General features: G+C 45.9%; 1 protein-coding gene across 2 annotated transcripts; it reads left to right on the forward strand.

The window, feature by feature from the left end:
* Positions 1–734: 734 nt before the first annotated feature.
* On the forward strand, positions 735–21,162 carry STPG1 (sperm tail PG-rich repeat containing 1). 2 transcript variants are annotated; one of them, XM_005302073.4, is made up of 9 exons: positions 735–779; positions 2,123–2,265; positions 3,878–3,981; positions 9,086–9,187; positions 10,271–10,444; positions 14,513–14,624; positions 15,428–15,593; positions 17,255–17,445; positions 20,755–21,162. In XM_005302073.4, exons 2-9 carry the CDS (start codon positions 2,184–2,186, stop codon positions 20,829–20,831), a joined length of 1,008 nt encoding a protein of 335 aa, XP_005302130.2. In that variant the 5' UTR covers positions 735–779; positions 2,123–2,183; the 3' UTR covers positions 20,832–21,162. The 2 variants fall into 2 exon arrangements, with proteins under 2 accessions (XP_005302130.2, XP_005302129.2); XM_005302072.4 differs by having other exon boundaries at positions 747–1,697.
* Positions 21,163–21,385: the final 223 nt, after the last annotated feature.

The following is a 21,385-nucleotide window of genomic DNA, read 5'->3' on the forward strand; positions in this document are numbered from 1 at the left end:
ATCCAACCCCCCCGCTCCTTGTCCACTGATCACCCCCTCCCGGGACTCCCACCTCCTATCCAACCCCCACTGCTCCCTGTCCCCTGACTGCCCCGACCCCTATCCATACCCCCGCCCCCTGACAGCGCCCCCCGGGATTCCCACATCTATCCAACCCCCCCTGTTCCCCGTCCCCTGACCGCCCCGCCAGAACCTCCACCCCATTCAACTGCCCCCTGTTCCTTGTCCCGACTGCCCCCCGGGATCCCCTGCCCCTTATCCAACCCCCGCCCCCTTATCATGCCACTCAGAGCAGCAGGAGCTCGCTGTCCCGCCACCCGGCCGGAGCCAGCCATGCCGCCCGCCCTGCACGGCAGGAGCAGCGGGCCAGAGCTCTGGTGGCGCAGCGCGCTGCGGCTGTCGGGGAGCGGCCGGGGGCTCAGGGGCCTGGCAAGTTGTGGTTCTATCTTTATGAAGAGCAGGGAGCAGACAAAGGGGCTGTTCCACTCTTCCCTGTGGTCCCTTTGTAACAGGGCCTGCGGGGGTGAGCACAGCTGCCTTAAGACCCATGTGCAGAAGAGATTGTCCGGGACCATCTTAACTAGGGGAACACGCCCTCTAACTTGAGGAGGGCATAAGGCAACCCGATGCCACTTTGAAAGCCTTTCTGTGATTGGACGAGCATGTAAAGCGCCAAAGTAACAAGCAAAATGATTGGGTAATAGCTGGTTCTGCTGTTGTCTAGGCAACCAAGTGTAAACTTTCTCAGAGTCCTTCTCTAAAGCAGCCCTGGCAGGCAGGTAGGCAGGGGTGGCACCGCAGGGATGGCAGGGCCCAGCATGCAATGCTTCCTTCCTGTGGCCCCGCAGAGACCAGGGTCCCAGCATGCAACGCTTCCTCTCCTCCGGCCTAGCAGAGACAAGAGTCCCAGCATGCAATGCTTCCCCTCCTCCGGCCTAGCAGAGACAAGAGTCCCAGCATGCAACGCTTCCTCTCCTCCGGCCTAGCAGAGACAAGAGTCCCAGCATGCAACGCTTCCTCTCCTCCGGCCTAGCAGAGACAAGAGTCCCAGCATGCAACGCTTCCTCTCCTCCGGCCTAGCAGAGACAAGAGTCCCAGCATGCAACGCTTCCTCTCCTCCGGCCTAGCAGAGACAAGAGTCCCAGCATGCAACGCTTCCTCTCCTCCGGCCTAGCAGAGACAAGAGTCCCAGCATGCAACGCTTCCTCTCCTCCGGCCTAGCAGAGATGAGAGTCCCAGCATGCAATGCTTCCTCTCCTCTGGCTTAGCAGAGATGAGAGTCCCAGCATGCAATACTTGCTCTCCTCTGGCCTAGCAGAGACCGGGGTCCCAGCATGCAATGCTTCCACTCCTCTGGCCTAGCAGAGACCGGGGTCCCAGCATGCAACGCTTCCTCTCCTCTGGCTTAGCAGAGATGAGAGTCCTAGCACAGTGGTTCTCAACCTGTGGTCCGTGGCTCGCCTGTCTAAGGGGTCCATGAAAGACTTAGACTGTAAACTGACTGAATAGAATTCAGCTATATAGACAGACAATAGATTTCCAAAAAGGTCCGCACCTCCATTTGAAATTTTGTAGGGGTCTGCAAATGAAAAAAGGTTGAGGACCACTGTCCTGGCATGCAACGCTTCCTCTCACCTGACCTAGCAGATGCTCTTACAACTAAACACAGTACCTGGGCTTCACACTCCTTCTCTAGGGTAATCTTTAAAATAACCTTAAAAACAGAGGGCCAGTGTGCTCCTTGTAGACATTAAAAATTCCCACAGTTTTTTTCATAGGAACAGGGCTTTGCCTCAGTCTTTCCTGATCAAATCCTTTCCCTCCCTCTCAGCTGTGAAGCTGGATTGGCATCATGTCACCCCACCCCACAGGTGACAGAAGGGTTGATGTTTATGTGTAGGGCCCGCACCTGCAGCCTTCACTCACCCCTGCAGTCCCACAGGATTTGGGGAATTCTTGGTGACAGATTCTCTATGAATGTAAAATATGATAATAATCATAATCTGGAAAGGAAGTTCCCTTGTTTATTAAATCTTTGCCATTCCAGCCTTGATTAGAAATTCTGGCTAGTTTTTTTCTTCTAAATTCATATACATTTTGATATTTCCAACTGATGTTTTAGAAACAAAATGGTGACCCTGAGAAGAAGAGTATTTCCAGCCAGTGGGCCGTAGTTGCGTAACATGGCTGCCTGCTTCGAGAACTTTTCTTTAGCTACTAGTATCAAAGGAACAGATGCTGTGCAGAGCGGGAAAGCGTCAAGAGGTACAGTATTGTGAATCGAATAATAACCACTTTGCATTTGAGAAGGGGGGGAAATAGCTACAAATATGTTGTTCTTTGAAACTGCAGCCTCAGTGAAGCGAATCAATAGGAAGTGACATCCTGAACAATTTATATCCACAGCCAGTTCCAGTCATTCCAGGACCCAGTTTAGAATTGCTCTCCTTGGGCTATTTAAACCAGTGCAAAGTGAACATTAAATGACACCACACCAGAACCTTCCACTATGCAAATGTGTAAATGACGACACGCAGTGCAAGGCAGTGGACAATCATGCCCCTGGCTTCTAAAACTTCTGTGGATTTGTATCATAGTCCGTGTGTCTCTGTTCCTCCTGCTCATTTAGCACTTGCCACCTCTCCCTCCACACAGCCTCGCTACTATTGGTTTGAGAGCATTCTCCCCTCTGCAGTTTCTCTAGAATAGACCTCCTGTATCTCTTCCCTTCCTTGACCTTCCCTTTAATTTCAAAGACCATCTTAAACATATTTCCTCCCTTGTCAACAGCATGGCTGCGTTTACACTGAGCTTCTCACTGTTGCACTGCTCCGGGTTCAGCTCCACTATAGGTTGCAGCAGAGGGAGCTCTAGAGTAGACAAGACGCTGGCAATTTTACCACAATGTCAGCTAACATGACTCGGATGACACAGTGGTAAAAACACAGCAGCTGCTGGCTCCTGGCTCCTCTAGACCTCCCACCTGAGTTACCAAAGTAGGAGCTGCACTGGTGGGAAATGGCAAGACAATCTCAGTGTAGACAAGGCCTAGAGCCCAATCCTGCACAGCACAGAGACCCAGATCCTCAGCGGTATTTAGGTGCCAAACTCCTGTTGAAATCAATGGGAGTTAGGTAACTAACTATCTTGGAGGATCTGGGCTTGAGTGTCTCCTGGGAGGTTCTGAGTAACCTCAACTGTCATTGTGCTCAACAGGAGCTGAGGGTGCGCAGCATCTTCCAGAAGGCGCTCAGCTTTTTGCAGGATCAGGCCCATGAGATGGGCTGCTAAAATGCCTGACTTCAGGCTGTCTCAGCGAAGGTCTAAATAAGGAGATGTGGCAAATGTGATTTAGCAGCACTGAGTCAGCCCCAGGGCCGCCCGGGGGGGAGGGAGGGGGCAAGTGGGGCAATTTGCCCCGGGCCCGCGGGGCCCCCACGAGAGTTTTTCGGGGCCCCTGGAGCAGGGTCCTTCACTCGTTCCGAGGGCCCCGGAAAACTCTTGTGGGGCCCGGGCCCCCGGAACTTCTTCCGCTCCAGGTCTTCGGCGGCGGGGGGTCCTTCTGCCCTGGGACCCGCTGCCGAAGTGGGACCCCAGGCCCCCTGAATCCTCTGGGCGGCCCTGGTCAGCCCTACAGCTCTTCATGACCACTGAAGCACCTTTAAAGTGCTGCAGCGATAGGTTTTTCTTTACTTCTTAAATAAAACAGGAAAATTCAATGCAAAAACAAATGATGATTTCTCGACCTGAAGATTGCATTAATCATAGATTTGCATTTCATTTCGGTTTCCAATTTAAAATGAAATCTGGTGCTACAGTTACATATTTCCTGTATCTCCACATTCAGGATCTTGTTTTTATCGGCTTTACCTTTTAGGTTACAAGGTCTCCTCCATTCCTTATAAATACCAGACAAGAATGATCCCAAACTCAGAAAAAAAGGGATTTAATTCTCAAGCAAAGAGGTTTCAGTATAACCAGGTAGGTAGTAGAAATATTTTGAGATTTATGACCTTTGCTGTAAATCTTATGTTCCTATTATCTCTAAGTGATCTTGTTTTATAATAAGTTTGGTTAAGTTGAACTGGACACACAGCTTGTATGCATGTTTTAAATAGTATTCCATGGATCAGGCTTTGGGGAAAAAAACACTAACAGCAATGCAAAACAGAAGTGTTCTTGAAAATCAGCTAGGAAAACGCTGAAGTAGTTTGATGAAAAAGAGTCATGTGACCCTGCTGATAAATAACTGTATGAAACGACTCTTTTAACACTCAAGAGCCTGGTTCACCACTGAGTTACGCTGTACAATACCAGTGGAGCACCGCTGCATTTCAGTAGGATTTAGGTACTTAATTCTCTTGGGCTCCTTTGAAAAATGGCTTCTGTGCTCCTTTTTTTCTCCTCTCCATTCCAGCCTCCCTATCCTCGGGGCCAAGGCTGAATGATACTGTGTCTCATCACTGAATTGGACTGTTAGTTTGTTTTACAACCTAAATATTCTTTACAAGACCCTTTGAATTGAAGTGAATGGTGTGAATTAAGTGAAGATTTGCACCGGTGTAATGCATGCAGAATATGACCCAACTTTCTAGGACTTCTTTCTTTAATCCTGAGCTCTCCGTGCATAAACTCCCTACTACTAGCTAAAGACTATGATGTCTACTCCTCTTTGGCCAGAAGGGGGCAGCAGTAAGATACTGTAAAACTGTACAAGTCAACCAGACATCTACATGAATTCTTTTTCTCTGGCCAATACAGATGACCCATCCTCTATGTGCAAGGGGCCTTTTGGGGTCCAGCTTCCTAACTTCTTCCTCTTCTGATGGGAGGAGTCGTCTCCATGCCTCCTGCAGAAAGTTCCCCGCTCTCCATCTGGTGAATAACACTGCTATGGCTCCCTAGAATGCCATGAAAATTAAGTCAATTGAGGATTTCTGTAGCTTCATGAACCCTTTTCCAAGTGGGTAGATCAGAGAGTTATTTGGTATCTTCTCTTTTTCTTATTCGGCCTTTGATCTCTTCCTTCTTGCTTGTCTCTCCCATCTCAGCGATATCAAGAGCACATTATCTCAGGCCTGAATAATAATAATAACCATTGACATCAAGGACCAAAGATGAGGGGAAATGATCATGGTGGAGACGTAGCTTAACTGCCTTTTGCAGGGGCCGTCTGTCTGGTTAGCTTCCAAGAGTTCCAGATGACCTGATGCAAAGTTCTGACTAAAAGAGAAGAGGTAGAGTTTTAAGGTAGTTCCACAAAACACTCCCTTCTACTCCAAGCATTTCCTGCTGGAAGGATGGAGCAGCAAGTGGCTCAAAGCACAAGCGGCACAAGACCTTAGTAGACTTGTGCTTGAGCGTTATCCCTAGGGAAACGATACTGCATCAAATACTAGCTCTTACTAGGGCTACGTTCTGAGCTTCTCCTTCCAAACACACCTGGTCATGTCTCCACAGAACTTTAGTACTACGTACTATAGACTAAGTATATAAACACATAGCTACAGGTACAGGGATTCACTCCCCACTAGAACTTTTATGTATATTATTGGGTGTTGTATGCAAAATATTTCTGATCAACTAATACCGTGACCTAGTGGCCTTCTATACTCACCAATAGAATATGATCTCAAGGAGGTAGAAGTAATAATGGTATGTAATCAGCTCAGGGAGTGGGAGGTAGATTTTCAAAGGCACAAATAGCAATTAGGTGCCTAAGTCCCCATGTATCTTCCAGCCAGAAAGCGTTAGTCATGTAGTGACCTATTGAAGTCTGGTGTAAGTAGGGACAACTCTATTGAAATCAATGGAGTTGCACCACTTACATCCGTCCTCAGTGCATCCTATAGTTTCTGTCTACAAAGAAAAGTATGCCGAATGTGTCCATGGCCATTCACACTGTAACTCCCATGACCTTTTTTATAAGGAAGGCAGAGTCTTGTGAAACTATATATGGAAATAATAAGAACTAAAGACTCTGGGCCTGATTCCCATTTCGTGACACCAGTTTTCTACTTGTGTATTTGTATTATTAGCATTATGGTAGTGCCAAGTGAGATGAGGTAGGTACTGTATGTATAAGTGGTAAGAGGCAGTCCCACCACAATCTACATAGGGTGGGAGGGGAAATGGATGAACAGAAATGGATGAAGTAACTTGCCCATGGTCACACAGCAGGTCCGCAACAGAGCCAGGAGTAGAATCGAATTCCCAGTCCAGTGCCACAGCCAGTAGACAACACTGTCACTCATTGAACTCAATGGGGTCACACCAACATAAAGCTGGAGTAATATAGTGGTGAGCCAGGATTCCCCCCTCATCCCCTTTAAAGAAAACGGAATGAAGCGAATACAGAATCTCTGCTGGGACTGTCAGCCTGGAGTTGACCCATTGTTAGGAGGATTTCCACGATGTGGACGCTCTCCACTAGTAACCGGATTGTATCCACCAGCTCACAGCAAGCAGCTGGCTGTCAATCAATAATGCCTTTCATTCGCTGTTCTCAAGGCTCAGATTTGACCTGGTGTCCTTGTAAAGCTCTTCATAGCCAGTCCTCTCTAATCCATCCTGCCTCTTTAAGTGTCCATTAGTATCTGCGCTCTAACTTGCCCTCCCCACATACCACCCTGTACCCTGTAGCCTTAAAGGTGATGAGATCCTGTCAATGCCATTCCTAAACCAACCACAAGGGTTTAGGGTTAGGATCTCCCGCTCCTCAGGCCGATCAGACCTGCAGAGCTCCTGGCTCTGGCACAAAGGACCTAAATCAGGTCCCAGAATGTGATGTCATGCATGGTAGCACATTACCACTGGAGTGCCAGTCTGGCCAATTGGATTGGTAGCCTAAGAAGGGGATGAGGTCATTCCTTACTTGCCTCTGCCTTATGGCCATTAATGCAAACTCTGCTTGGATGCTGGGTTTTATTATTTTATATATTCCTCCTACACCCTCTCCCACTGCCTGTGCCTCTCCCACGTCTCTCCTATCGTCTCCCTTTATCTCCTTTTCCCACTCCCGGCTTTGTACGTTCTTTCCTGTTGCATGGGGGGGTTGAGATGCCTGCACTCAGGTGTAGCTCATTGCAGGATTGGGGTGTGTGGCTGGAATTGCTCCCAATGTCCTCTGCACCAACTGCCGTCTTTCTCCTCTTCAAACCCATCTCTTCTGTGTTATTCCCACACTATCTTCTCTTGTGTATTGTATATCTCTGTCTGAATCTGAGTGGACACTCCTCAGGACAGGAACCGGACAGGACAGGACCTCTTTATGTGCTTATAAAGTCTCATGTACTTGTCCAGTGCTCCATCCAAAATATTTTCCACTGGTAATTGACAGACAAGGTCACATGACGATGATATGCTCTCCGGGGTCAGGAGTCTCAGATATTTCCATTCCTACATACCTAAATCATCTTTGACGTGAGGCTATATTTCTCTCTAGGGGTCTCATCCCATACAGTCCTGAGCCTCCAGAAATCCCATTGACGTCCCTCGGATTCGAGGGAGCCCAGCACCTTACAGAAGGTGTTCAATACCTTGCGGGACACTGAACCTCAAGAGCTTAAGGTGTCATCGCATAGAACTGAAGCCGGTTTTGGTTTATTTTGCTCTATAAATAGAATCCCGCCCAGTTCTCTTTCTGAAAAGCCCAGGAGAGCTGAGTCAGGAAGGGTGCGGTAACTGCAAATAATGCATTCTGGCCACATGCTGAATTCAGTCAGTCAAGTCAGATGTACAAGTGAGATTTCAGACTTGCAGTTGCTCTGAACTCCCAGTCTGTATAAATTGCCCTGTAGGAAACTTAATCTCCCATTTCATATTCATTTTTCTGTGCAATTTGAGACTCACATTAAAATAAGATTATTATTCTGACACAATGAAAACATCTGCTCATTGCACAACGACAGTTACTACAAAACGTTCAGGTGCCCAAGGAATGGAATGGAAGATGATACTGAAAATATGAGAGTGCCATTATTTATGTCCAGGGTACGCCTTCACCTGGAATGTTCTGTTCAGTTCTGGTCATCCTATCTCAAAATAAAAGCTGCAACAGAAACAGAGGGGGCTCAGAAATAGCTGACAAAATGATTAGTCCTGGCGAGAGATACTGGGGTTGTTTAGTTTTGAGAGGAGAAAATTAAGCTTTGATCTAATAGATGTGTGTAATGTAAAAAAATTGTATAGGGGAGGTAAATTAGGAGCTCTCTCATCATGTGAAGACAAGGGCCAGTCACTGAAATTGAAAGCCGATAAAAGGAAATAATTGTCTACACAATGCACATTCCGTGTTTGTACAGCACTTGGCACGATGGCATCCTGGTGCGTGATTGGAGCGCCTATGCACTATGGTAATAATAAATAATCCAGATAACCTGTGGAACTCACTGCCACCAGATATAATCAAGGCCAAGTGTTAGTAGGATTTTAAAATGTTTAGATCCTTTCACTGATAACGAGAATATCAATAGTTACATGATGGAGGACACAGTATTTATAAGGCATGCTTCACTGTGTAAGACTCAGTGACATTAATGCTGGTGGCATCCACCTCCTCGCCAGCATCTAGTGCCATTGTCTGCCAAGGATGATCATCCAGCATGAGGGCATGGCAACCTGGTTTACATTTGGAGTTCCAGCTCCTAGGCCGGCAGCCTACCAAGGCTGAAGAGCCGTCCTTGCCCTGAGCAGTCTGCCTTCTTTAAAGGTGCCAGACACTCGCCTTTCACACCCCCACTTTTCACAGAAACACCTCTGCCGCATGAATGCAAGTGACGGGGTGTCTGGCTGTCAGAGGCGATTGGTTTTGCTCGCCATTTGGGGCACTTTATAGGAGCTGTGAGCTCATCCCCAGCCCAGCAATAACAGCCCCTTTCGGTTATTCCATAACTGTCCATTAAGGCATTCTTGCACCTTCTCTGGATGCATCTGGTACTGGCCACCGAGAGAGAGAGAGATCTCTGGTCCGATCCAGCCTGGCAATTCCTACGTTCTGCCGTCACAGCTCTGAAACTTCCTAAATAATGTTTTGAGTGTGTTCAGAAGGGTGATTGTTGCTAAATGTGCTATGTTTCCTTCTTAGAATGACATTCCAGGCCCAGGATTCTATAACGTCGTTCACCAGTCTGCGGAGATTAACAGCACCTCACTGTCGAAGAAGGGAACGGGCTACTTTCCTTCCATGGTAAGGGAAAGGGGTTGTATATTTCAGAGCCTGATCCACAGCCCATTAGTAAATTAGGCCTAGATCTTCAAAGGTATTTAAGTGCCTAACTCCCACTGAAATTAATGGGAGTTAATTTAATTTAATTTCCCATTGATTTCAATGGGAGTTAGGCACTTAAATACCTTTGAGGATCTGGGCCTAAAGGATTTTCTATTGACTTCTATTGCATCAGGCCTTTAATGATCACATCTTACTTTTCATCCCTTGCTGCCTAAATTTAGGGCACCTCAAGTCAGAGTGTCTTCAATTGGGGTTAATTATCTAAATGCCCCGAAGGATCTGGATACAATAGGGGTGGGGCACCTTACAAACACTGGAAGACATTGCTATAATTAAGGCTGAATTCCATCCTCCATTCTAACCTTCTTTTTCAGTTGCTCATATAACTTTTAAAACAAATTCCTCTGGGGCTAAAATTTTCTAAGCTTGATCTCAATCCAAAGGTGATTTTTGTTCCTTTGCAGTAGAAAAGTGGAGCAAAATTGGCTGAGCTGTGTTTGATTTATGGAAGTGTGAAGAAACCCCCCCCACATTTCCCCCGCATGTGGGCTAACTGGAAATGTTGCCCTCGCCCTAGCTTGAAAATGGCTAAAGCTAGTGACAACAAAGTCAGTTCTTCTATAAATCTCAGTGAGTTACAAATCATAAGCCGAGTTAGAAGAAAATCTTCTCAGTCCTTTGAATGCTCTGATCGCTGAACACCGATAATTTTGCACAGAATTCTAAGCCCATTTTCAAACCATCACAATGGAGGATAATCTCGTGCACGGACAAAGCGTGCTTCTTCTCCCAGTGAAGCCAATGGGAATTAATGGTGCTCGGCACCTCACTGGCAGGATCAGACCCCTTGCAATGGGACTCCCAACCATTCATGCAATGTAGTGGGGTTCTGCTGTATGTAAAATACAGAGGATATTCCCTACCCAGTTCTAACAATATGTAAAAGACCAGAGGTCTAAGACTGGATCCAAGCTGTTCACCCGTCTCCCTCCAGCACTGCTGCTCAGTTGCTACTGATGTCTTTGATTTGTCTCTTTCCAGGATGCTCGTCTCCCACACAACAGAAAACCCAGCTACCCTGCCGCAAACGCCTACAACCTCTCGTTGGCATTTCAATCCAAGCAAGACTTCAGCACGGGAAACTCCAGTATGTTTCAGCAACCAATCGCTAAGAGGAGAGCGCAAACCTCCACCCCAGCGCCCAACCAATACAACGTAAGGGGCAAACACCGGGAGGTTAAAGCCAATGTAAAACTAACTTTAAGTGCTATATGGGGAATTATATGGAAACCATTGTACTGTGTTTAATCCTGTGTGGACCAGAGCATGGCTGGCCCAGCAAGGGTGGGCAGGGAGAGGAGAGGGCGTTTCTCCTTGTGCACCTGTGGCTTCCTCCTGCTCCATTGAAGTCAGTGAGAGTTTTGCCATTTTTCTTCACTGAAAGCAGATCAGACCCGTGCAAGAAGCCGCCTCAGTCACCATGAATCCAGAGCACATGGGTCACTGAGGCAGCCAGGATCTGCCACTGCAGCAACCCTCTGTCGAAAGACCCCACAGGATCCTTTGGGTAAAATCCTGGCTTCGCTGACTTCAACAGGAATGTTGCGGCTGCCTTCAATGCAGCCAGGATTTCACATTTGATGTTTTATTTCTAAGAGATGGGTGGTCTGGTGGTTGAAACACAGGGCTGGAAATCAGAGGCCAGATCCTCCATGGATGTAAATCGGCGTAGCTCCACTGACTTGCATGGTGCGCTGCCAGTTGAGGATCTGGCCTTGAGGTTCTATTCCTGATTCTGTGTGATCTTGAGTAAGGCACTAACCTTTCTGTGCCTCCTCCTCCCCCCATCTGTCACATGCTTCACTGGGGTGTTGTAAGTCTTACTCCATGAATGTTTGCAAAGTGCTTTGAGACTCTTGAAAGGAAGCTGTTAAAGAAATGTGAAGTATTATGAATAGCTGCCTATCCAAATATTATAGCTATTGGTCATGGATTTCACTGTTACCTCTGTGCTTTGCCAGTACTGATTTATTTGTCAGCTGTCAGATCATTGTTACTTTAACTCATTCTCTCTGTCATTTTTTCTGCAAACCATGTCTGCTGTAGTTCCCTGAGTGTCTGTCACTTAGCACAAGAATCTCTTATATTGACACAATGCTCTTTTCACACTAAATACTCACTTCAAGTGTGATAAACATCCAGTGGGATGCTGGGGTGGAATGTGTCTTGTCTCCAAGCACACAGTAACACCGTGCAACAGTTTAGGCCAGTGAGTGAAGAAGAAAACTGTAGCCGACTGAAACTGCAAAGGAGTTTTAGGTTGTTTATGCAACATATAATGACATTTGAATTTGGCCAGGACACTGTAGTTAACTCCACTACTCCAGTAAGAAGAGCCAGAGGACTGTTAATGACAGTAGCTGGTCAGGATCATCCTGTCTTGTTGTTATTTATATTACAAATAGCGCCTAAAGATTGAGTCCCCAATTTGCTAGTTGCTGTCCATACACATAGTAAGCCTGAGTCCCTGCACCTAATTTACCATCTAAGTAGACAAGACAGACCGAGGGCGAATGGAAATATTATCCCCATCTTACAGGTGGGGAGCTGAAGCACAGAGGTAATAAATGACTTTCCTAAGATCACACAAGAAGTCTGTGGCAGAACTGGGAATCCAGCTCTCTTGAGTCCCAATCTAATGCCTTAACCATACACCATCCTTCTTGGAAAGACAGCCCTTCCGCAGCACAGCCGCTGTGCTGGTGCGTTGGTTAAGAATTCACTTAAAGCGATGAGTCCTACGCACAGAATCACTCAAAGCATTTCCTCCTTTTTCCTTGGTTGTCTCCCACGCAGGTAGCAACCACGCTTGATTCTCCTCCATGCATTAGACGTGACTAACTCCCCACTTAAGGTGGCACAGCTGTAGGTTCGAAATGAGTTTCCATTTATAGGCTCGGACAGAATCAATGATCATGTGTCTTCATTGTTCATAAAGGGATCAGATCCTCAGCTGGTGTAAACCAACACAGCTCCACTGACTTAACGGGATTTGGGTGATTCTGTACCCTGCCCCCCTTTTCTCTGAGTGAATTCTGAACCAATGCACCAGTATAGGGACTGTGCTGTTGTGGAAAGGCCGACTTTCCCAAAGATGGCCTCTGGTTAAGACACTGGACTTTGTTACAATGCCTTCCAGCTACGAGAATCTGCCTCAACAAGTTTTCTGTTGTTTAAGCTAGTTTGCAGGTCATAATTATTTGACATATCACAGTATAATGGGTTCGTAGCATGTTATTTCTAACATTGTAAGAATTTGCTTCTGGGAATAACCTTCCTGGATTAATTACTGTCTTGTGATTTACTGTAAGGGATTGTGTCTAACCTTCAAGAAGCACAACAGGAAACAATCCATTTAAAAGATGGCACTGCTTGATAATTTATGACCGTAGGCAAAGAGACAGTCTGGGAAGAAACAGAGGGCCCGATCCTGTACACAGGCAAAACACCCACTAAAGTCAACAGGAGTTTTTCCTTAAGACTGCAAATCAGGCCTTAGGTGTAATCTCAGCTGAAATGAATAAGTGTTGATAAAACCCAGCCTTGCAACAGAAAATAAAGCTGATGTAGTGTCCCAAACTGTATGGAATAATGTTTTCAGTGTATGGGCCATATTCAGCCAATCACAACATGTGGTGTACATCATCCAGTGCATTAAACGCCCCAATAACAACTATGTGGGTGAACCCAGACAATCACTATACTCTTGAATGAACTCACAGGGGGAAAATGATAAAAGACAAAACACCACATCACCGGTGGGCGAACACTTTTCTCACAATGCTCACTCTACCTCTGACCTCTCAGCACTCATCCACAAAGGAAATCTGCAACCACCTTCAAAAGACAAGCCTTGGAGCTTAAATTCATAACTTTGCTAGACACTAAAAATCATGGACTGAAGAGAGATGCTGGATTTATGGCTTATTAAAACAATCTATAACCTACTAACAACCCCTGCCCCAGCTGTCTTTCCCCCCTATGACTGGAGGGGTGTTACGTGGCCACTTCACCTTGAATAGTCCCTTGAAATACGTGTTAACTACTCATGCTTAACAATCTGTTCACCTTGAATTTAGTTGTGACACTCTGAGGGGCTTGTCTACATGTACAGGGGCCCAGCTGTAGTGCTTTAGTGAAGACACAACTACGCCAACAGGAGAGCTTCTCCCCAGTGTAGTTAACCCACCTCTCCAAGAGGCGGTAGCTATATTGACGGTAGAAGCTCTCCTGTTAACAGAGTGCTGTCTACACAGGGTGCGGGGTTAGGTCAGTATAAATGTGGATTTTTCACACCCCTGAGTGACGTAGTTATCCCAATATAGGGCTCTAGTGTAGACCTGGCCTGAGTACATTTCCCAGCCCTGAAGAAGAGCTCTGTGTCAGCTCAAAAACTGGTCTCTGTCACCAACAGAAGTTGGTCCAATAAAAGATATTCTCTCCCCCACCTTGTCTCTCTAATATCCTGGGAGCAACACAGCTACCCCACCACTGCATAGAACAATGTATTTTTTTCAGACTGTTGAAATTCAATTGATCTCCCTTTTGCAGAACTATGTACACAGCAGGTCTAATCCAATGCCCATTTAAATCAATCGGATTCCACTGGATGGAGCAGCCTGGTAAAGTTAGCTTGATCCAATTGAAGTCGATGGGAATTTTGCCATTGGCTTTGAGGCATGCAGGATTAACCCCTAAATGATAGACTTGATCTCTTTGAAGAGTGATTTTGGGCTGGGTAGAAAACTAGAGGCTACATTTTTGTCATTCTAGCCTACCCTGAAGGGCAAAGTTGCAAGAGTTTGTTTATGCTCTTACAGGTGCTATCATGCAGATTACCCTTTGGATGTACTGGAAGCACTACTTCAAACTCCATGCTTGATTTGGTCATTTGAATGGTGTCGGGCACTTTAAGATCAAGCTGGTGCTGCAAAGACTGGCAGCAGCAACCAAACAAATACAGCCAAGTTTTTGGTTGGAGCTGGCGGTCCACAGCACCTCTGATAATAAGCCCTCACAAGTTGGGCAATCAGAAACTGAGACACAGAAAACCAGTGAGCTCTCCTGAAAATTTGGCCCCAATATTGCATACATTTGTATCATTAGAGCAGTTCTGATTCACGATGGAGACTGGATCTAAAAAAACATAGTTTTTGTTACGTTAGTAAATACCCAAGAGGAAAGTCAATTCAAAGGAATTCACGGAGACTTCATTTTGTACAGGCCTGTCTAGATTTCTGCAAGCAAAGCAACAACGTGTGTGCCCGGGCGGTGTTTTTGTCCAAAACGACAAGAGGATTAAGCACGGATAAAACAGAAAAATGGCCTTCTCCGTGTAAGTGAGCTATTGAGATGGGAGGAAAGTCCTCATTTGTGAGTCTGAGTCGGATCTTATCAGACGCTCACCGCCATCACTGAAATCCATGGCTATCCAGGCACTCAGTGTATCACAGGGGTTGCTCAGCACCTTGCTGGTTTGAGCCCGTTATGACATTTTGCATAGGTGAAGGGGCATTAGGAGGTGACACTTCTAAGTTCTAAGGGATGGGCCCTGGGAATTATTACAAAAGCACCCATCCAGATATAGTCACACCCGTGGTAGATTTATGGAACTTAGGGGAATTGCCAGAACATACTTGGGCTCCCTGTAGGGTGCCAGGGGCTCAGGGAGTGGTGTGACGTAGCACACCATAATACACCTAAATCTGTCATGCTACCATAGAAGGAAACTTCTTCCTGGCCACACTGCCTCATGAAGTTTATACCCTGAAGCATGAGGGTGGTTGGCTCTAGTCATGTTTACATTAGGTGGCGTCACTGCAAGTGATGTTCACAGTCAACATCTCTTCTGTTTTTTTAATTGCTAATTTTCCTACCTGTACGTCCTCCCTGGATGCTCCTTTGTTCAGGATTAAGTCGCTAGAGTAGTCACTCGTCTTCTGTGCCCCGGGGTAAGCTGCTCCAGGAAGCAATTTGTATCATCTCAAGAAATGCTTCCCCCCCCCCCCAAAACGCCCAGTTGTGCTGTTTCCTTTTACCTCTGTTACTTTCATTGACTCATGCCCCTTTCTGCCTGCCCTAGTGCAATAGTTGAGGCATGGTTTGGTTTTTACATCCCTTTTCTTGTCGTGTTATTAGGCCATTACAGAATCAATGAATCCCTCGTCAAGAAGTCCCCCAGGATTCTAGTGTCTTGCTTCAGATCAAATACTCATCGCGAAACAAAGGTGAACACAGTAAGCCCAGGGCCTGCAGCGTATCAGCTAAGCAAACCCCCTAAAGCAGCAAAGAAGACGCCTTCCACGTGAGTCCTAACCTGTATGCTTTTTCGCTGTCAGTCGTTGCTTGTGAACACATCAGATTGCAGGAGAGTCCAGCAGCCGCAGCAGAAGAGCTCACAGCTGGCTCTCTGCAAAGCTCTTCCACCGTATCACAGTCAAGCCTGTACTCGGTTGCCTCTGTTGCCATTGGTTTACAGATGGGGCAAAAGATGGCTCCCTTGGGAAGTGAAAGATCAGACTGCTTTGCCTGAAAGGAGAGGTGGGCTGATAACACTGAAAAGCAAAATACACAAACTGTTATCCATACCGCACAACCACTGTGCAGTAGGTATGATACATGATCCCCATTTTACAGATGGGAAAACCGAGGCAAACGTGACCCAGTGGCAGAACAGGAAATAGACCCCACATCTCTGTTTGGATAAAGCTTAGATGCTTCTCTGAGCTTCACTGAGTCTGCAAAACTGAGGTGGACAACAGGCCTTCCTGCAAGGTTTCAAGCACTTGCTCCTCCAGTTCAGGCCAAAGCAGAATAAAGGAAAAGCCCCTTTCTTTCCCCTTTGGCATCATTCTGGAAAGGCAGATAAATCTGCCTATCGGCAGGTTATTCAAGTAGATTTATTATGACCACCCAGTGACAGTGACATTGGTTTGCCTGAGATAAGATTAAGATCAACAGTAAATTCTTGACCAGGGAAAGGTCTGAGGAGTATATGGGCAAGTCTGCAGCTATCTGCACACAGGCAGGTGCATCTTACAACAGAGGTTTTGTAAAAGAAGTGGAAAGCTGTAGGGAGAGAGAATTAACGTCAGACAGCGTGTGCTAAACACCGAGGGCTAAATTAAACCTCAACCATCAATCTCCATGATCAGCAACTGTCAGAACGATCCGTGTCCAGATGCCCAAGTTAGGTTGTGTCCACACTACACACCACTGGTGGCAGAGTGTCGCTACACACTCCAGTGAAAAGCAAAAGTTACAGTCTGTAGCTACACGGGTTAGTGAAAGGGGCTGGCAGGGGAGGGGCAGGGGTGAAAGGCTCCAGCAGCAGGATGCTACCGTGCTAAAAACAGCAGTGTAGATGGGGAGGGATGGTGTGGGTCAAGAGAGAGCCAGGTAGGGGATGGACGTGAGTCCATAACCACACCCTTCAGGTGTGTCTTTACTCACCAAAGCTGTGCCTCATGGTCTCTGCTATTTATATCTGTGCTAAGGGCTACACATGTATGTTCCCTTAGAGACCGATCCAGCTCCCATTTAAGGCACTGATTTATGCATATGAGGCCACATACTTGGCTGGAAAAAACTGGCACAGCTCCATTGACTTCAGGGGAACCACCCTGATTTACACCAGCTGAGCATTTGGCCCTTGCTCTCAATGGCAGCAGGATCGGGCCCGTCATCGGGTCAATATATTTTGCAATAAAGTGAAGAGGCTTGGTGCGCGGCTTTGTACATGTACCCAGCTTTGCAAAGCACGGGATCCGAGAGGAGCTTTTCTAGGTCATTCTTTAAAGCTGTTAGGATCATTTGAAAATCACAGCTATGTGATTTGAGCATTTACCACCTATTGAATTTCAATGAAATGTCAGCACCTAACACCATTAGACATCACAGCTTTTATGCTCAAACATCAACCCCCATCAATTTACAATGTATCTCAATTCTCTTTTCTTCTAATAGGCGAAAGCAAAACTTGAATTTCTCTGCCCCCGCCATACCACCAGCTAAAAATCCCCCTTTGCCTGGACCAGGGCAGTATGAAATAGTGGACTACCAAGGCCCACCAAAGCATTACATCTCTAGTGCTGTATTTGTCTCAAACACGGGACGGTGGAGAGGGGACACATCTCAGCAAGGGATACCTGGGCCAGGTAAAAATAAAAATATTCATAAATACTTTGTATTTACATAGAGCTTAAAGCACTTTCCATAACTGATTAAGCAGTATTATCGACCTTTTTACCGATAGGGAAACTGAGGCACGAAAAGGCTAAGGGTCAGATGTACAACAGTATCTAGGCACCTAAAGATGCAGACAAGTGCCTTAGTGGGATTTACCAAAATGTCTAAGTGAGTTGGGCACCTAACCTACTTAGGAGCTGTTATTAAATCCGATTAGGCACCTATCAGCATCTTTAGGCACCTAACTTCTTTCGTAAACACGGGGCTAAGTGACTTGTCCAAGGTTACACAGAGCTTCAGTGTCAGAACTGGGAATAAAAACGAAATCTCCTGACTCCCAGCCCTGCGGTCGGACCACTAGACCATTTGTTTAAAATATTTTGAGAAAAGCATAGATGTTTGCACTGCGATTGCCATTCAAGTATCGCCAACTGTCAGCATGTTTGACAAACAGCTTATGGGAGTTACGTTGTATTTGGAAAACTACCATTCAACTCTTGTTATTACAACCAAAGTTTTGCCTGTGCTGCCTTAAAGCCCTGTGTGGGCGGGGTGGGAGGGAGCAGTTAGAGGAGAAGGAAGAAAACTGACTCATGAAACTGCAAAGTGTTTGCTTACACAGCCCTGAATCTCCTCTGCCTTACGCCACCTTGATACTGGTCTAACTCTGACACTGGGGTAACTCCGCTGAGTCCAGGGCAGTTGCTCCTGATTTACATCAGCATATGTGGGAGACGAAGCAGGTCCCATAATTGTATCCAGAAAATGCTTGGAGAAGGTGGAAGGAGGGACCTACTCACAGAGACTCATGGGTTAAACGTACTAACGTTTCCATGAGCGCTTTGTTCTAATTACCTACCAGTATATCCAGTGTGCATGTAGACTGTGTAGACCTTACTCCCACACGCAGTCCCACTGTAGCCAAAGGGCCTGCTTACCTCACTGTGTGCTCAGCAATGTAGGTAGGGTGACCAGATGTCCTGATTTTATAGGGACAGTCCTGATTTTTGGAGCTTTTTCTTACATAGGCACCTATTACCCCCCACCCCTGTCCTGATTTTTCACACTTGCTATCTGGTCACCCTAAATGTAGGGGATCCAAATCTGGCCCTTTTGATGTTAAGATTGCTAACATACAGGGGACAGAAGGGCCAGATCCTGTCACCATTTCCGGACGTTGAGTAGTTCCTTACTCTGCAAGTGCGTGCGGAGTAGGGAACTGCTGAGGGTGAGCAAGGCTGGTGGAATCTGGCCCCGAGTTCCCTGTGTGCCATTAATAATTGCCATGAGTAACACTATTTTCATACAGTGAGCAAGTTAGGTGTATTCGAGGAAGTAAACAATACAAGAAACATGAGCTTAAGTCCCTCTGACAGATGAATGCCTGGTTTGGAAAGCAGACAATAGCAATTTTGCTGTTATTTACAGCATATGATTTTATTCATCTGTAGAATTTGTACAGCCACAGAGTGTTGGGGAATGTCATACCAGGCTAAAACAGGGCCATCATTTCCCCCAGGGGTCTTGTGGCAGCAGAAACAGAGGGACCGATTCTATTAAAGGATTGCATGATAACCATTGTCCATATTACATCTCAAACGCTGAGCATGCCAAGTGCTTGGGCATAAATGCTGATGTCCCTAAATACTGGTCCACTTATTAGATGTTGGGCCAGATTCTCAGCTGGTGTCAATTGATGCACCTTAATTGAAGCAAATGAAGCTATGCTAAGTTACACCTACCAAGGATCCGGCCCAGAGTCTCCCAGGATGGTTAAAAATGAATTAAAAAGATGAAGCAGAGGAAGTGAGTGGGGCTAGAAATCCTTATAACAGAAGGTAGTAAAAGAGTCTAAAGTTTTTCCTTCCCATAGTATTAAATTGAAAACCCTGCACATGCATTGTTCACTTGTGAAAAGTCAGGACCTCTCCCATAATCACAAATCCACTCAACCCTGCCAGCTTCCTTTCTGGCATTAGAAAAGATCAAATCCCATTCTTTTTAACCTTTTACCGCTAGCTCTGAAGACACAAAAGAAACTTCATTGGGGAAACTTTCCCTGCAATGAAATCTAAAGTAACGTTAGCCCATGTGCACTATTAACATATAATGCAAAATCGCTCCGTCCTGTATGACTTGCATGTAATACAGATCTGCAGTGCTGGGCATGTACTTTGTAGGGAACAATGACATCAGAATAAGAACAATCTAAATTAAATTTGTAGGCTTATATTATTGCAGTAGCCATATTAAAGGATGGTTGGATACCAAGTATCCGTTGTCTGGATTTTAGGACGCCAGATATTTAATAATATTTCCAGGGTTTCTGGTTTATCATTTAACCTAAAAGCCACCGATAAAGATACAATCAGTCAATACAAAAAACAATCACGCTGAACTTTGTATCATGTTAAATATTAAAGAAAGGTCCAAGCGCAGGATCTGAGCCAAACTTTGGAACTAGATCCCAATGTCCTAGCCCAGACCTGTCTCTAATTGCCACGAACGTTAATAAGGATATTAACGAAAGCAGGGCTTGCCCATACCTCCACTGTAACAGCGGAGACACGCATATTAGCAAAGGCCCAGGAGGCTAAGACGGCTCGCTTTTATCTCACTGAACTGACATGTTGTCATACAAATTTGAGGCGATACTCAAGGAGGAAAAAAAGGTCTTGCTGCCTTCACTAAACCTTTCGACACTATGGGCCGCCTTTGGCTGGCTTCACTATCTAAGGTGCGTATATGACCCCCATTACCATAGTATCGGAGCGCCTCACAAGCTTTTATGTATTTATCCTCACAGCTCCCCTGTGGGGTAGGGAAGTGCTGTTATTCCCATTGTATTGATGGGAAACGCAGGCAGAGAGAGACTGAAGCCCCCTTCCTTAAAGGTTGATTGTTCAGTGGGAGTTAGGCACCTAAATACTAATCTGGGCCTAAGTGACTTGGCCAAGGTCATACAAGAAATCTGTGGCAGAGCAGGGAAACTAGCATTCTCTCCTCTCATCTCCTTTACTCACGCTGAGTATGTCCTTACTCCTCATGTAGTACCATTGATTTCAATGGCAGAGCTAGGTATGAATAAAGGTATAGGAATCTGGCCATTATTTTATTACCAATTAAAGATGCTTTATGCAGCCAATGAAAAATACAGCCAAGGGTTTATCGCCCTTTATCTTATCCCCCCGCCCCCAGCAAACAAGACACCATAGTTCCGCATTAGTCAATAATCTGAAATTTACATTTAGCTCTTTTCTGTATCTTTCTCGTTATAGGTACTTATTTGCCAGAAGTACCAGGGAAGCAGTCCTTTATCTACAACATTGATAACAAGTGGATTCCAGTACTGTAGACATCAGAGCCCCCATATTTTGGAGAAATTCTGCAAAGACTGGACTTCATTCAAAACTAGCACTGCATCCGCTAACGCATGGGCAAGCTATAGTGTCCCCGGCCCCCATGTTTTAACTGTCCTTATAGTCTGGTATCTGATACTGGTGTTTTGCACATATTGCAGACTGAAAGGTGATCATTAGGCTGAAATTGACCTAAGATCGTCCAATTAAGTTGACATTGAACAATTCATGCAAATATTGTTTGATTCTTTTTTACCCTATGTAATTAGTGGTCATGTATCTTTGGCACTGATAAATTCTGGTCATATATCGGCCAATCACGTGAAATACAGTCTCAACTAATCAACAACAACAACAAAAGGAGGTGGGAGTAGGAGCAGCTGTCCAATACTGAGCATTTGATCAGAAGTTTGGAAATGCACCTGTCTGTCTTCACCTGTTTCTCCTCTTACTCGCACAGTCATAAATCAGGAAAAACTCCACTGAAGTCAATGAAGATATGCAGATTTACTCCAGCTCAGAGGCTGGCCCCAAAAGGGCCCCATTTGCT

Source organism: Chrysemys picta, chromosome 23, assembly GCF_011386835.1.
Source record: "Chrysemys picta bellii isolate R12L10 chromosome 23, ASM1138683v2, whole genome shotgun sequence".
NCBI classification, from domain to species: domain Eukaryota; kingdom Metazoa; phylum Chordata; order Testudines; family Emydidae; genus Chrysemys; species Chrysemys picta.

Bases quoted from the DNA above. Each gene is read 5' to 3' on its own strand.
- STPG1 (XM_005302073.4), top strand. From the start codon at position 2,184: ATGGCTGCCTGCTTCGAGAACTTTTCTTTAGCTACTAGTATCAAAGGA. The intron at 14,625-15,427 runs GTAAGTGAGCTA...TCGTGTTATTAG, and splicing joins AGAAAAATGGCCTTCTCCGT to GCCATTACAGAATCAATGAA. The intron at 17,446-20,754 runs GTAAAAATAAAA...TTCTCGTTATAG, and splicing joins GCAAGGGATACCTGGGCCAG to GTACTTATTTGCCAGAAGTA.